Raw genomic sequence first — 18,019 nt, 5'->3', positions numbered from 1 at the left:
GACTAAATTTATTTTTTATAATAATTTGGGATGTTGACATGAAATTGATAAGATGTGAAGTAAGAAATAAGAAAATACCAAACTATCTTGAATTGGATCTTGGGTATGCAGAGAAAAAAACTATGAATCTCTTTATGTTGTAGAAAGGGCAAGTTCATGAACAGTGCGTATGGTTATGTTTACACATCTGATAATGAGGCCATGCAGTGAGGCGTAGCTAGGATATCGCATCAGATAAGGATTACATACATTTAGAATGTATTCATAGAACATTAATTCATATGGGTGTTTTATTTTTAGCCTTCAATATAGATCTATCTATCTATCTATCTATCTATCTATCTATCTATCTATCTATCTTCTATCTATCAAGAGCAATAGCATTTTAGGTGCTGTCAGTCATCTTTCATATTTTCAAAATTATTTTAACATCCTCTGAGCATTTTGTGGGAATTGTTGTTTTTTTCCATTTGATACCTTTTCTACTGAAGGCATATCCTTAGATTTTAAATATTGTATCAACTAAACGAAAAGGATTATAATGGAGAAATTCAGACAAAGCTCACTTACAGTAGTTTCACATTCTCAGTCATAAGCCACAAATGGCAAGCGGAAACTACTTAGAGCCCATAGTCTCATATTAACTGTAGGCATACAGTATCAGAAGTTGACTTATTTCAATATTTTTATAAAAATCTTGCTGGCATTTTTTTTCTTGCCTAAAAACCCACTAAAAACATACATTTGCTTTTTAATTGAATACATTACTGTAACATGTCTTGCATACCGTATGTTATTATTTAAAAGGACTGTTATTTATTGTGATGTAACATAATAGATGTGTTCCTTCAGTCAGCCATTATATCCAAATCATGAGTGTTTCACAGCGTTATGATGTCTTGCTTAGGTGTGCTCTGTTGAATCAAATAAAAGGGGAGGAAATATCCACCAGTTTGTTTAATAATAGTGTGTTGTAAAATGAGGTTTGAATAAAGTAGAAATGTGAAATGATTTAAAGGAAATTAGTCTTTATCTTTATAAGTGTTCCATGATCTGTACATCACCTCTCTCACAGTGGACTTTGATACATGATTATGGCTTTCAGAATGTGTTATAATATCTGAACCATGTACTCGGGTCAGTCAACTGTAACAAGCTGAGATGTGTTAGAAGCTACACCAGTACAGGATTCCGGTGTATTATTTTTCATGTGTTTGGAATCGTTTTGGCATCATTTTGGGAAATGACTGGGATAAGCTACACGTCTTCATTCATTCTGATCCTGAGTCTTTCTCTCATTTCAGGTAGGGAGAAAAATCTGCATAAATATGAATTGTTGTATATGAAAATATACTATGGCAGGATGAATATGTAAATAATGTTTCGGAATAATGAATATTATTACTTTTGGATATTATCCTAAACATGTCGGACCATGATGTTAGTCAAGTCTAGCTCAAGTTATGCAAAAACTCCTGTTATAATCACTGAAGCTGCAAAATGAATCTCGTATTTAGCAACATCATATCTACACTTGGTAGTTTAAGATGAGAGAAGTCTCGAGCTGGCAGATTTCAGTCAGTAAGTGGGTGCACTTAAAACATTTTCAGCACTGAATGGATACACATCTGATTTTATTGAGCTTATTGAATTCATAAGCTCAACCGAAACTTTGACGGTGTTATTGGTTATAAGGCTCAATGAGTAAAAATCAATCTCCTGCAACTGCACAGATCTAAATTTATTTCAGCAAATTGACACTTTATTCATTTTCACATTTCATTTTAAATCGAAACAGCCTTAATAGTTTTGATATTGTTTGCTCCTTTATCTTGAATTTTTTGAGACTTTTCTTTTCTTACATTTTGGTGGCAATTTTGCCATGAGTCCCTGTCAATTTTTGAACCTGATTCCCTTAATGCTTTAGCTCCATCTGTTGTATCTAGCCTATAGGAGCTTTCACGCCATATTGTTATTGCAATATGCCACTTGTAAAAAGTGATTAAGTCATTGCAGAATGCATAATAAAACTTGTTAACTGGGAATTTTCTGAGATCTTTGACTTGCTACTACTACATGGCCGCTGCACTCTCTGTGTGGGTGTTGATAGTGTTGCCATGGAAACACATAAATCTGAGCTTCAAGAAGAGCATCACCTGTTGTCATCATGTAGTTACAGTATTACGACATGGCGAGACCGGGTATGGTTGTAACCACTGTTCTCTATTATAGATTAGTGGTTGTAACTCTTTTTGTTTCAGCATCTGTAACTTACTGAATTTCTGAGCTAGACTGCTCAAACGTTTATACAAAGTACCCATATTTGTTTACTACAAGAGGCACCTGTTCAATACTCTGAGTGGCTTTGTTACAATCTACCCCACTGCTAGGGTCGGTGGTAACACATGCTGGGAGTAAGTTGTAACAATTAGACAAGAGCAACAAAAACATCAGCTACCCCCAAAACAGGTTTATTGAAACAGTCTAAAAGAACAATACAAACAATGTCTCACTTTCTATGGCTGACCTCAGTTCAAATCCACTTTCTGTTTGAAGCAGGAGTGTGTGTAAATTGGACTATTAGATCAAACTTCCTAAACAGTATTTATGCTTAATGAACACTCAACTGCAGTTTACAGAGGTTGAAGATATGATCTAACAAAGAAATGTTTGTGTGTGAGATTGTGTCTGTATACGAATGTTCTCAGTCAGGGTCACAATGGTGACAAATCAATGTTTTTAACTCTAGAGTGAAGGTGTGGTGGATTCAGAGACTACATCCTTTGGCTTTGAGCTGCCAAAAAAGCTCCATGTGGACAACATGAACATTCATGAAAGTTTACACAGATCAATTTGTTACACCTTTGTCATCCAGTGTTTAACCTTCAGTAATATGATGCTTTGAAATTAACAGTCAACTGCGTCTAGACTGTGCGAACATGAATGAATGGATGAATAAATAAAGACAAAATTACATCAAAACGTGCGTTATGGTGAATATCCTAGTAAACAGTCATTTAGGTATAGAGGTGCTTCTCAATAAATAATAATGTCGAATCCTATTTCAGTAATTCAACTCAAATTCTGAAACTTATGTATTCAATTCGATGCACACAGACTGAAGTAGTTTAAGGTTTTTGGTACATTTAATTTTTGATAATTTTATTCGGCAATAACAATATTGTAATAAATGACTTTAAATTTTCCTGTCCAGCACCACGTCGTTTAATTAGCAAATGCTTTTGCGCCCATTTGGGCACCCATGGGTGTGCTGGTCTAAAAAAGAGATGTGTTCAGGTGCATTGCTGGTGCATTGCTATTTTAAGGAGCTGAAAATAGACTGCGCCATAGACCAACTCAAACCTGGTCTAAAGTCTGGCGCAATGTTTTTTCTTTGTTATTTAAAGAGCGTGTTAATACAATGCTGAATAAAGTCATAGTTTTTGCTATTTTTGGACCAAAATGTATTTTCGATGCTTAAAAAAATTCTAACTGACTCTCTGCTGTCACATGGGCATGGACAGTATACCGTGCACACAGTTTCAATGGAGGGACTGAGCTCTCTCGGACAAAATCAAAAATATCTTAAACCTCACACTTGCAAAACTCAGTTAGTGAGAGAATCATGCCAAAATTGTAAGTGCAGAGAAAATAAAGATGGAACTGTACATATCGGTTTATTTCAGGTAATTTTTATCCCACATGCACAACAAGTCATTTAGACATTTGCAACAGGTTTTTACACATACAGATTGGTTATATGCAGTAAATCCATTTTGCAGTTCTTTAAACTGTTGTTATCGCTTGCAAATAACTATTCACAGGCTTGCAGAGCTTAATTTGACCGTCTTTTAGTGAAAATTACGTTCCAGAAGTGTAAGTGCGGAAAATTTGAAGTCAGAAAAATGCAATCATATTTATTTTGCTTTAGCATTAAGCTGCAGTTAAAAAATTTACGCTTATAAGTAACAGCAAAATGGTGCAAATAATTTTTTCTTATGCCTGAAATGTAATTTACACCTTTACAAAGCTTCTCTTGCGCATGCAAATTTAATTTACGCTCACAGTCTTAACCTGAATAATCTTTAACTGACCACTCAGGTAATATTTTGTCTTCATAAAAATGTTCTGACCTCCCAAAAAATATGTCAAGGTTTGTGGACAGTTGTGAGGTTGAAAGATTAATCAGTAAAAGTCCAGAACTACTTTTATTTCCACTATCACTAGAGATATGAACAAACAAACCTAGCATTTGATATAGAACCATTTCATCAGGGTTATGAATAATACACCAAAAGTTTATGCGATATGTCAATGGCAAATAAGCACAGAAGCAATAAATTACTTTTTAAAACTTTGGTAAGATTAAATAGGCATTTAGAATAGGTACAGGTGGCAGGTACTGGTGCAGGACACAATGTCACACGTGTACATTTGAACGGTAATAATTTAGGATGTTGACATAAAATTGATAAGGTGTGAAGTTGGGTATGCAGAGAAAAAAAAATCAAATCTTGCAAGTTCATGTACAGTGCGTATGGTTATGTTTACACATCTAATAATAAGGCCATGCAGTGAGGCATAGCTAGCATATTGCATCAGATAAGGATTATATATTGTACATTTAGAATGTAATAATAAAACATTTAATTTATATGGGTGTTTTATTATTATTATTATTATTAGCCTTATATTATTAACATTTATATGTAATAATAAATTCCTGTTGCTCCTGTGCTTTGGACAACTTGGGTTGTAGTCTTGCAAGCTTTTCATTTTTATTTATAACTGACTGAATGACTGCATGAAATGACGTTTTCTTCATAAACAGATTGCGTGTTTATACAGAAAATAGATTTCCACATAATTTCAGACATCAGATCCCCTCAGAACAACAACATTTTATTAATGATTTTAGTAATTACAATGAACAAAATTATAAACTTATAGGCTTTTTGTATACATAGAAAAAGTCTTAGATCTTTGAGTCTAAGACTTTTTTCTAAGACTTAGACAGCTCATGAAAAATGGGGGCAAAATTATTTAATTGAAATGCTTAGAAATGTCATTAGACTTTCAATTCATATCACAAACTTCTTGAAAATCTACAAATGACTTTAACAGATGCTGTACAAAGATTAAAAGCTTGTGTTAATGCATAACACTTTTGCTGCTATTTGGGTATAATATGGTTAAGGTTAGAGACATGTTCAGTGGTATAGGTAGGTAGGTTACATGGTGGGTTAAGTTGTCAACAGTGTACAGGGGTCAATTTGATTGCCATGAGAGAACACTGTTACTTATTTTAACATAATAATAGGCTACATTTACCTTTACTTGTCCATTAACCTTTACCTTTACTTGTCCATAAGCTCATCAGTCAGCTAGAAAAAGAACGAGCATTTTTCTATATTTATGCGCTATTGAATTTTTATATTTTTACTTAAACCCATTGAAGATAGGCAGAACCTAGGTACACAAAGAAGTTGGGGACCAATTATTAAAATTTCTGTTTTACTGTAGTTCAGACTAAGAAAATTAGAATGTAGCCAATCCTTTAACTCACTGACACATGAAGATAAGGATGCCATCGACTAGGTAGAATGTGGTTGACAAACAGTATATATCTGAAGAACCTTCTTTGGCAACCAAGAATATTTTGTGAAACGTAAAGGTGTTTCAAAAAATGTTTAAGGTTCTTTATGAAACCATTTAGACAAAAAAAGGTTCTTCTATGGCATCGTGAAACACCTTTATTTTTAAGAGTGTATGACAGCATTTACAGTCTAGGATCCATTGAGGAGGAGCCCAAACTTCACTCAGTGGCCAAGTTATGTTTATGGTCCATGATATTGGTTTAGATAACAAACACATTTTTTGTGACTGTAAATTTCAAGTTGGAAAAGACACATAGTTCCCATTTTAAATGAATCTTAGTTCCCAGGTCATCTATAAGATGGATTAAAATGATCATAAAGTCAAGAAAAGATGAGACATAAACACATGGCTAGTGGTTGACTTATTATCTTATAGGAGCCAATGGCTCCTTACTCTTTTTTTTTTTTTTTTTTTTTTTTTTGGAACCCTGAATTGACAATTCATATTTACAGAATGAAAAGTGCTGATTATTTTATATTTTTTCTTATTCAAGCCTATACTGTTAACTTATTGTGTTGAAACAAGTATACAGGGCATTTTCAACAGATGTTCTACTGATAGAGCATAAATAGGCTCAGTGCTATACCAATAACAAGAACTGTTTCTGTTTCCACAGCAGATCTCGCTTCAGATTCACTTTCAAATGCAGCAGAGTCATCTGTAACTACAGATGACAGTACAACAGAGATTTCCGCTGTAACTTCAGCAAAATCTGCAGCAACTACAGCCGACGCCACTGATTCATTAGCTATTTCAACAACTATTGATGTCACAGGAACAGAAGAACCATCAAATACAGCAGAAACATCTACAACTCCAGATGACAGTACAACAGAGCTTTCTGCTTTAACGTCAACAGATACTGCTGCAACTACAGCTGACACCACTTCATCAAATACAGCAGAAACATCTACAACTCCAGATGACAGTACAACAAAGCTTTCTGCTTTAACTTCAACAGATCCTGCTGCAACTACAGCTGACACCACTTCATCAAATACAGCAGAAACATCTACAACTCCAGATGACAGTACAACAGAGCTTTCTGCTTTAACGTCAACAGATACTGCTGCAACTACAGCTGACACCACTGATTCATCAGATACAGCAGAAACATCTACAACTCCAGATGACAGTACAACAAAGCTTTCTGCTTTAACTTCAACAGATCCTGCTGCAACTACAGCTGACACCACTGATTCATCAAATACAGCAGAAACATCTACAACTCCAGATGACAGTACAACAGAGCTTTCTGCTTTAACTTCAACAGATACTGCTGCAACTACAGCTGACACCACTTCATCAAATACAGCAGAAACATCTACAACTCCAGATGACAGTACAACAAAGCTTTCTGCTTTAACTTCAACAGATCCTGCTACAACTACAGCTGACACCACTGATTCATCAGATACAGCAGAAACATCTACAACTCCAGATGACAGTACAACAGAGCTTTCTGCTTTAACTTCAACAGATCCTGCTGCAACTACAGCTGACACCACTGATTCATCAGATACAGCAGAAACATCTATAACTCCAGATCACAGTACAACAGAGCTTTCTGCTTTAACTTCAACAGATCCTGCTGCAACTACAGCTGACACCACTTCATCAAATACAGCAGAAACATCTACAACTCCAGATCACAGTACAACAGAGCTTTCTGCTTTAACTTCAACAGATCCTGCTGCAACTACAGCTGACGCCACTGATTCATCAGATACAGCAGAAACATCTACAACTCCAGATCACAGTACAACAGAGCTTTCTACCGTAACGTCAACAGATTCTTTTGCAACTACAGCTGACACCACTGATTCATCAAATACAGCAGAAACATCTACAACTCCAGATGACAGTACAACAGAGCTTTCTGCTGTAACTTCAACAGATACTGCTGCAACTACAGTTGACACCACTGATTCATCAAATACAGCAGAAACATCTACAACTCCAGATGACAGTACAACAGAGCTTTCTGCTTTAACGTCAACAGATCCTGCTGCAACTACAGCTGACACCACTTCATCAAATACAGCAGAAACATCTACAACTCCAGATGACAGTACAACAGAGCTTTCTGCTTTAACTTCAACAGATACTGCTGCAACTACAGCTGACACCACTTCATCAAATACAGCAGAAACATCTATAACTCCAGATCACAGTACAACAGAGCTTTCTGCTTTAACTTCAACAGATCCTGCTGCAACTACAGCTGACACCACTTCATCAAATACAGCAGAAACATCTACAACTCCAGATGACAGTACAACAGAGCTTTCTGCTTTAACTTCAACAGATACTGCTGCAACTACAGCTGACACCACTTCATCAAATACAGCAGAAACATCTACAACTCCAGATCACAGTACAACAGAGCTTTCTGCTTTAACTTCAACAGATCCTGCTGCAACTACAGCTGACACCACTGATTCATCAAATACAGCAGAAACATCTACAACTCCAGATGACAGTACAACAGAGCTTTCTGCTTTAACTTCAACAGATACTGCTGCAACTACAGTTGACACCACTGATTCATCAAATACAGCAGAAACATCTACAACTCCAGATGACAGTACAACAGAGCTTTCTGCTTTAACTTCAACAGATCCTGCTGCAACTACAGCTGACACCACTTCATCAAATACAGCAGAAACATCTACAACTCCAGATGACAGTACAACAGAGCTTTCTGCTTTAACGTCAACAGATCCTGCTGCAACTACAGCTGACACCACTTCATCAAATACAGCAGAAACATCTACAACTCCAGATGACAGTACAACAGAGCTTTCTGCTTTAACTTCAACAGATCCTGCTGCAACTACAGCTGACACCACTTCATCAAATACAGCAGAAACATCTACAGCTCCAGATGACAGTACAACAGAGCTTTCTGCTTTAACTTCAACAGATCCTGCTGCAACTACAGCTGACACCACTTCATCAAATACAGCAGAAACATCTACAGCTCCAGATGACAGTACAACAGAGCTTTCTGCTGTAACGTCAACAGATACTGCTGCAACTACAGTTGACACCACTCTTGTGACAGAAGACAGTGCACCTACGCCAGCCTCAACGACAGCTGATTTCACAACTACAAAAGAAGTTATAACAACAAGAACAAGTTCTACTCAGTCAACGTCCAAAACCACAACTGTCAAACCTATTCATTGTGAAAATGGTGGAACTCCACAATCAGACAACAAGGCTTGTTTGTGTCCAAAAGGTTTTACGGGGAGCTACTGCAATACTGTTGTAACTCAAATTGTTCCAGGTCTGTCTATCAAATTAGTTTTTCTAATAATGTTGGTGGCTGACAAATTGGGATCTTGCTTTGAGAGACCATTCTTCTTAGATTGTAAACTAGGGCTGTGCAAAAAAACCGAATGCGATTTTCATGCGCATCTTGACAGTAAAGGCACTTCTGTGATTAGTAGCATATCTCCAGCACTTGCATTCAGATCAGGATTGCCAGGTTTTCAAAAAAAAAAAACTGGCCAATTACTTCTCAAAACTAGCCCAATCGCGTTTCGTTCCGGGCGATAAAATATTTTTTTTTTGGTGGGGTTCCCTTGGTAAAATTTGCATTTTAGGGGCTAAATATCATTTTATTGGGATTCGGGTCACTTCAACCCGCGGACATGAAAAACAACCGCGTTGTTTGGAACACACAACTGCCTGAACACTTGTTTGGAAGGATGGGCCTTTGCAACGTTCCAGTTCCAAGTGGTATGGGTATGTTTTTCCAGTGTTATCCAATCTCACTGTAGGGTGGGTAGGGGGCAGTCGGCTCGCACAGTCACTGGAAGGGGCAGCATCCATGCCGCTTTTTGAAGGGATTAGGGATGCAACGATACCATTTTTTCAAAACCTATCCGATACAGAAAATTCTGAGTATCTGCCGATACCGCTCCAATCCAATTCCAGTGCAGTTTTTTTTAATTCAATGTAGAATTTCTGTACTTCTCTGTGTTGACCTGATCGTCACTCTTTTGTCTATATATACTACATATAGACAACTTCATTTGAATGAAAAATTAAAATTGAAAAAATATATAATCGCAAACTATGAAAAAAATACTATTATAAACTTAGGTTATTGGATAGTTCAGCAGCAAACTATACTCTAGAAAAATCAAGGGTGCACAATAATTTTATAAAATCTAGTGAAATATTTTATTTACAAATAAAAGTGAATGTCTAAAACCTGGTAAAATGTTACACATTGCTCTTTGTATTGTGAAAACAAGTATATAAATTTATAGAGAAATCTAAAAGACGTTTCTTTTAAATGTATAGCATAGTAATAAAGGCAGCAACATGATAGTTAGGACAGAATAAGAAAATATATTACTAATCTTTGACTGCACAGAAAAGTATTATAATACTAATGCACCAATATAGAGCAGCACTGAGCAATTTTGTGCGTCCTGTGCGCAGAATAACAAGCTTGAAACAACACAGTGTCACAGTGTGCAGGCTGAGCAGCCCTACAAATCAAGATAGAAAAGATAGTACAAACACACATGCTGCTCTGCCCGTGTTCATCTTCAGTTCTGTCTTCACAGCAGTTCAGTCAGTGTACTGTTTGAGTAAATGAATTACTCCAGGATATTGGTTTATTTTGACTCAAAGGGAGTGTCAGCCATGTTAAAAGAGTTGAATAACTTAAGTAATTTGTGGATTAATGCTTACTGGAGACGCAATATGTTTCAAATGATTCAGTCCGATATGATGAACTGGTTCAACCGGTTCACTAAGAAGAACCGTTTAAATCAAACCGGATATCACTAGTACAAAGAGAAGAGTTATTGATACGTAGTGTATTAAATCAGTCATTAGTTTATTGAGCCTTTTCTTTGAACAGTTTTGAACCTCAGTTACTGTGCGCTCTTGAAGAGAGTTTCATCATTTTGACTGTAGTAACCGAATGCAGCACGCAGTTTGATTGCTGAATGGAGGATGACAGACAGCCGCAGTGGAAAGAAGTGTTTAGGTGAACTTAAATTTAATGACTTAAGTATTAATCTGTACCTCACATTGAACAATGGAACAGCTTCAGAACACTTGAAATATAGTGCACAAAAACGTTTTAATGCTTTACAATGTTTTTGTGCCTTGGGGGGCTCAACAATAACAGAGAATAGTATATGCACAATATCGGATTTGGATTGGTCTTGTCTGACCGATATCGATCCACAGAAGATGCCAGTGTCTGAGACGATCCCGATCCCGAGTATCGGATCGATGCACCCCTAGTAGTCTTAGAACTGGGACATCTCGTCCTGTCCCCACGACTGCTGTACCACCGCTAAGCGGCCGGGTTCCTGGCTCGGCTCCTCAGCAAAAACCTGGTATGCATTGCACCAGCTGTATTTTTATGGTCACACTGTGATTTTAGTGGCAGCTGGGTGCAATCATCCCATGCCAATATCCATTGGCTCATTTAATTTACACTTGAAGTAGATCGGTCTCTCGTGACGTGACATGACGTGACGTTACATGACGTGACGTTTCTGTTCCCTCCTTCAGGGAACAAGGGTTGCATACGCAACCGAGACGTTACTGCAGTTGTTTTTCCAGTGAGATCTATCTCATTAATTTGAATTTAGTGCATTACAATTTCTTCAAATATGCATAAACGTGTAGTTAAAAAATGGCATAATTCCAAGTTTTTTAAATGCAACAGATACCTAGTTACAAATCACATCCACCAGGCTACATGAGACAGGCGGATACCCTTTCTAGTTTGTATTAGTAGTCACTAATACTTTTCTTAAAATATATATTTTTTTAAGTTATATACTTGTTTGTTTTAAAATTTAATTTATTTTTGTTTCAGATGTCCTTGAAAGGACAGTCGATATTACGATGGAAATAAATGAAAAATTTACAGATGACCATACAAACCCATCATCAGATGCATATCAAGATTTTTTAAAAAGATTCAATGAAACAGTAAGTATTGTGGTTTTAGATGGCTTGATCACTTAAATATTATTGCCCAGAAACTTTGAGTGATGATGTGTCTGCATAAATTTAAAAAACAAAATGCATAAATTTACAAAAAAAAATACTAGTTTAATCTATTTCTATATTAAAAGTACAGTAATTTAAGTGAAGTTAGTTATTTTAGTTCTGAAAAAAAAGCTCTAACTTTTAATCATTTGTTTGCAGATGCCCCTTTGTATGATAAGTTGTTACCTATGCAATATTTTTAAGTGACTTAAGTGTTCAAAACGTTCACAAACAATATTTTGGACAGCAGAGGTCATAATTTTTTGGGCTTAAAATATTACAAATATATTTTATTCAATTATAGGTGGTAAACTCTTATGAAAAAGAAATACCCAATTTTTTGCGTGTGGAGAACATAATTCTAAGGTAATTCATCTACTTTGATATCACAAGTTATTTTGTAATTCTACTTATTCCCTTACAATGACTGACTATTAAGTCTTAATTCAATCTCAATTCAATCGTGATTTTTTTCATGTCAAAGTGCTGGTGGACCATTGCAACGTAGTCAAAGAAGAAAAAGAAGCTCGCCTTTGAAGGAAACTATAAGGTAACAGTACAAAATGTAATTAACCAAATATATAGACAGTAACAAATACTTTTACTTAAATCAGTCAAAACCTTGTATTATAGCCACAATCCAAGATAACCTAAATTTACAGCTTTAAAACACAAAAAACAAACACCAATTAAAATAAATAAACAAATAATTAAACTTTATTTTTTCTTTCTTTCTTTCTTTCTTTCTTTCTTTCTTTCTTTCTTTCTTTCTTTCTTTCTTTCAAGTGATACGGCTAGTCTGAAAGTTGAGCACGATATCCTTCTTAACATTGAAAATGACAAAAACCCCACAGATACTTATGAAAAAATTGTCAAGAATGTGGCAATTGTTCTTGATGGCATAAAAAACAATCCAGGTAGATCATCATATGCATTTTTCCTTTGATATAAATGGGTACTGTATACATTATTAATCTATGTTTGTAAATTTTATTTGTATTTTTTATTTTTATTCTAGACTCAGGATTGGTTTTAAATAAAGCCACTGCATCAGAGACTGATCTCAATGGTGAGTTTCCAGTAACTTGTATTTTAACTTACTGTGCTATGAGCAAGAAGAATAGTGAGTTTTTGTTTTATCCAGCAGTATTTACTCAATGCAACTTATAACATCCAGGTGATAGATATAACACCAACATGTAAAAAAAAAGAAAAAAAAAAAAAAAGCCACTGAGTTGGAAAAAGGATCACCCCCCTTGTGTCAGTATTTTGTTGAACCACCTTTTGCTTTAGTTACAGCCTTTAGTTTCTTGGGATATATTGTCTGTAACTTTGAAGTAAAACAAAAACTGTGTCCGTCTATTTCATGCTGCAAAAAGCAACAAAATGTGATTATTTTAAGCGGGGGAGTTTCCTTTCTTTACTCCCTGTAGATTCGAAAAAGAAGGCATGTTTGGAGTACATACAAAATGCAAAAAAAGTGTTGCTGTTGTGCAGTGAGACCAAAATATGTAAAGTGAGAATTTTATGCTAGCCAAACCTTAAAAACACCATATCTACAGTACAGACCAAAAGTTTGGAAACTTTACTATTTTTAATGTTTTTGAAAGAAGTTTCTTCTGCTCATCAAGCCTGCATTTATTTGATCAAAAATAGAGAAAAAAATGTAATATTGTGATATATTATTACAATTTAAAATAATTGTTTTTAAATTTATTATACTTTAAATTATCATTTATTTCTGTGATGCAAAGCTGAATTTTTAGGATCATTATCACATGATCCTTTAGAAATCATTCTAATATGATGATTCATTATCAAAGTTGTAAACAGTTCTGCTGCTTAATATTTTTTCAGAGCATGTGATACGTTTTTAGGATACTTTGATGAATAAAAAGTAAAAAAAAAAAAAAAAAAAAAAAAAAAAGAAGCTATGTTTTTCAAATATAAATATTTTGTAATAACAATATACACTACTGGTCAGTAATTTGGGGTCAGTAATTTCTTTTCTTTCTTTTATTTTGAATAAATGCAGTTCTTTTTAACCTTTTATTCATCAAATATATTAGACAGCAGAACTGTTTCCAACACAATTATTTTTTTTAAGTATATTCAAATAGAAAACTATTATTTTAAGTTGTAATAATATTTCACAATATTACTGTTTTTTCTGTATTTTTGATCAAATAAATACAGGCTTGATGAGCAGAAGAAACTTCTTTCAAAAACATAAAAAATAGTCACGTTTCCAAACTTTTGGTTTGTGCTGTATATCAAATTACAGTGTTGACAGCATGGTGTTGTGGAGCTGCTTTTGGTCTTTAATGATAGGTCATTGTGTTAAAAGAGAAGAAATAATGAATTTTGAAAAATAAAGGGAAATCTTAGAGGAGAAGTTTCAACAGTCGAATGGTCCCAAGCACAAGGCCAAATAAACATAAGATTTGTATTCGGATCAAGGAATTTTTAAGTGTCTGAATGCTTTAATTTATTCATTTTATCTTATCTATTATGACTTACATTTTTTTAATTTCCACTGTCAAAGAGGTGTGTATCAAGGCTACAGAAGGAATTCCTGAAGAATACCAAAAATATTATGAAGCAGTTCCGCTGGGTGGCAAAGTGGAATGTGTGACTCCATGCAATGGAAATCATAAAAATGCGAAGATTTGTAAGAACAGCGGCACCTGTGAAGTTTCTTCTCAGGGCCCATCCTGCTAGTATGTACATTTGTTTACATTTTTAATTTTTTTTTATTTTTTAGACTTGACTGACAAAGAGAGGTACTTCTTTCTTTAGGGGGTGTGGTGGTTAAAGATCTGGACTGGAAACTTGATTTAAATGAAACCAAATCAAAAGTTGCACAAAAATATGCAGATGTTTCTCTGAAAATCTAAAAGGACTTGCAATGCATTTTTGCTCTAGTTGCCCCTATAATGATGACCTCTGGTACTTGGGAGCGGATTGCAGTTTACAGGTGCACAAAATTGGATTTTATGCTGGATTGGGATCAGTGGCAGCCATGGCGGTATTAACTGTAGCATTCCTGACAGCTTATCTAATTATAAACAAACGGACGGTAAAGAGGTAAGTAATTTCATGCACTTTATTAAACTGCTGGTTTAGTTCAGCAATGTACTTGTGATGTCTGGTGGTGTGTTCTTGAGGTCATGCCAAGGCAATTTAATCATGTTGAGGTCAGGACATTGACTGGGACATTCCAGAAGGCATGTTTTCTCCTGCAGAATAATTTACTCCCGTCCTTTGGATCGTTGAACTGTGGCATCACCTGTTATCTGTTGTTATCTGTTATCTGTATCATCAGTAAACAGACAGATGGCCTGCAGAATGTCCTGATAAACATCATGTAAAATTGTAAAAATCCATGTTTCCAGAAAAGCAGGCTGCCTGGAGCTGTTTACTGTTAATTTTACACTTTTTGTAATTTCTAATATTATTTGATTATTTAGCTGTACTCTTGAAATATATGAAGGCTACTATCCTGTGTGATTCAAATCAGCCCCCCTAAAAATCTGTGAACAATCTTTCATTTATATGTCAATTTAGTATGTGTGTCGGAAAATTCTTTTTTTATACCTTTCTGTCGATAACTTTATTTCCATCTCACAGGAACAAGGACATTAAGCAAGAGCTAGTGAAAGAATGGTTAGAGGATGACTTTGAATGGCCACCACAAAAGAAAACATCATACACAGGTATCAAATAACAAAACAAAACAAAAACATACATTTTCTGCATCATTCAACAATTATAACCTGTATTTGAACCATTCACCAAATTATTATTTCTTTTGTGTACAATTTTCTAAAATTGACAATATTGATAATAATTAGTTTTGTAATCACTTGGTATTAAACAAGTATATTATGCAGTATATTATTCCAAAATGAAGAAGAAAAAAGAAAGAAGTTAAATTACATATTTTATGAACCTGTTGTGATCTAATATAAACTTGCCAAGAGATAAGGATGTAAAACTATATTGGAGCAGACAGCCTGTGAGTGAAGTGCTGTTAATTTCAATAGTAAAGATGCGTAGTACATATTTAAGCATATTCAGGAGTTTCTCTGTGAGTTTGAGAACAAACTAAGCAAGCTGCAACAAATGTGCACTACTGTTTAAAAGTTTTGGATCAGTAAGACTTATAATGTTTTTTAAAGAAGTCTCTTATGCTCATCAAGGCTGCATTTATATGAATAAAAAATACAGAAAAAAATCATCTAGCAAATTGTTATTACAATATAATATCATCTTGCAAATTTTTATTACAATATTAAATAATGGTTTCTATTTTAATATCCTTTAAAATATAACTTATTTCTGTTATGCAAACCTTAATTTCCATCAGCCATTACTCCAGTATAAAGTGCCACATGATCCTTTAGAAATCATTCTAATATATGCTGATTTATTGTTAGAATTATCAATGGTCTGCTGCCAAATATTTTTTGGGAAACTGATTCAGAAACTTTTTTCAGGATTCTCTGATGAATAAAAAACTAAAAAGAGCAGCATTTACTATAAGTATAAATCTTTACTTAACAATTTAACACATCCTTGCTGAATAAAACTTTTAATAAAAAAAAAAAAAAGAAAGAATAAAAATGTACTATCCCCAAACTTTTGAACGGTCGCATATATTGTTATAAATGATTTCTATTTTAAATAAATGCTCTTCTTTTTAATTTTTTTATTCATCAAAGAATCCTGATTAAAAAAGTAGCACAGGTTCCAAAAACATATTAAGCAGCAAACAGTTTCCAGCACTGATACTAAATCAGTATATAAGAATGATTTTTGAAGGATCATGAGACACTGAAGACTGCGAATGATGCTAAAAATCGTTCTGATGCCAAGATTTTGACTGGTATTTATTTTTATACTGATGTTCAGTCCAATAAGTGCATTGTAATCTATTTTCTTTTTCTCATGGGATATTCATTTTATGCTTTAAAAAGTCTCTGATGATTTTTTTTATATTTGCAGCTGACCGATATGATAACCCAGTATACTCACCAGGAGGCAGACATACACAGGACAGTTTTGGAAACTATAAACCATATTTCTCTGCAAATCAGTCTTACACCCAGAATTTCTCTCCTGAACCTAGTATTGATCTCCGGTATATTCAGAGGGATCAGTTTGTGAGTACTGAGAGGATACACAAATATACATTTTGATACATATGTCGTTCTTACAAATAGTCAATATACACAAAACTAAGCTATTACATCCAGCAACAAGGCTCCACTAGAATTATCTTTCTTAATTCACTTCAATCTGGTTAATAAAGAAAATACACATTTTAATTTCTGACTTAAACACAATTAAATATTTCCATAGAAGATTCTCATTACAAATAACTAATGATTTTTCTGTTGAATTCAATGGAATACAAGCATTTTAACAGCATCACTGTCGTGGCTTTTCCATAATTCCTCACTTCTTGTTTTTTTCTTAACAGATGAAAATGGACAGACCTCAGATCCGTTCATCTTTTGAAACTTAATATTCTATGTGTTTGGAAACACAAGCATTACACCTTTGTATGACATGCTGAATGTATCTATTGTTTGTTTTTAAAATACAGTCTTGATCCATCAGAACTTAATCAGTTGCTGAGCATTGTATTTATACCACACAATTTAGCAGTTGTACAATTCTGCACATTTTCTGTACCTCAATGTGTGACTAATATAATCTGACCATATTGTGTTATGTATGTATCCCATGATGAAGAAAAGCAGTAGAACTTCAGATATGCCCTGCTTATCTTCGGATATGTTATTAAAATAATCAATGTAGTAAAGTTAGATATCTTGTAGTTATCTTCTTATCGTTTTTACCTTATTGCTCCTTAAGGTATCATTTCTTATCATTTTTTATTATGAAAGTGCATTAATATAAACTTGTTTGTAAATTACATATTAACCACAAATTATTTATTATCATTATACTCCACACGCTTATGTTAAAATAAATTATATTCTCACTTGCTTGTCTTGGTTGTCTTTTTCCTCTGTAAATGCAATCAAATTCAACAAAGTGATATCTTGAGATATTGTGTATTGCACTATAAGAAAACATCAAATATCATGAGCTCGTATAGGGACAGATAATCTTCACAAAACAGCATTCCCAATTATTTTCATGCGTCTTGATTAGTTATTTTCATTACTTTTTAATGTTTTCCTATTAACTGACACACAACAAAAGCACTGTTAATGGGGCTTCCTCACTATATATTCTACACCTCAATTTATTCCTTACAGATTGCATTGTTACATTACTTTTTTTGGCAACA

At 34.3% G+C, this 18,019-nt stretch overlaps 1 protein-coding gene across 24 annotated transcripts; it reads left to right on the top strand.

Annotated features, from left to right (window-relative positions):
* The first annotated feature begins 1,126 nt into the window (after nt 1-1,126).
* muc3a (mucin 3A, cell surface associated) lies at nt 1,127-17,710 on the top strand. 24 transcript variants are annotated; one of them, XM_052602224.1, is made up of 13 exons: nt 1,127-1,304; nt 6,278-6,303; nt 6,658-8,950; nt 11,519-11,634; nt 11,999-12,060; nt 12,179-12,244; nt 12,481-12,611; nt 12,713-12,763; nt 14,234-14,414; nt 14,620-14,781; nt 15,325-15,410; nt 16,702-16,859; nt 17,180-17,710. In XM_052602224.1, the coding sequence occupies exons 1-13, from the start codon at nt 1,244-1,246 to the stop codon at nt 17,222-17,224; spliced, it is 3,438 nt and encodes a 1,145-aa protein (XP_052458184.1). In that variant the 5' UTR covers nt 1,127-1,243; the 3' UTR covers nt 17,225-17,710. The 24 variants fall into 24 exon arrangements, with proteins under 24 accessions (XP_052458184.1, XP_052458182.1, XP_052458180.1 ...); XM_052602222.1 differs by having other exon boundaries at nt 6,556-8,950; XM_052602220.1 differs by having other exon boundaries at nt 6,454-8,950.
* The last annotated feature ends 309 nt before the right edge of the window (nt 17,711-18,019 follow it).

This window comes from Carassius gibelio, chromosome A7 (genome assembly GCF_023724105.1).
Source record: "Carassius gibelio isolate Cgi1373 ecotype wild population from Czech Republic chromosome A7, carGib1.2-hapl.c, whole genome shotgun sequence".
Classification (NCBI taxonomy): Eukaryota; Metazoa; Chordata; class Actinopteri; order Cypriniformes; family Cyprinidae; genus Carassius; species Carassius gibelio.
The sequence above is the reverse complement of the archived record's forward strand: the minus strand, read 5'-3'. Positions and strand labels throughout refer to the sequence as shown.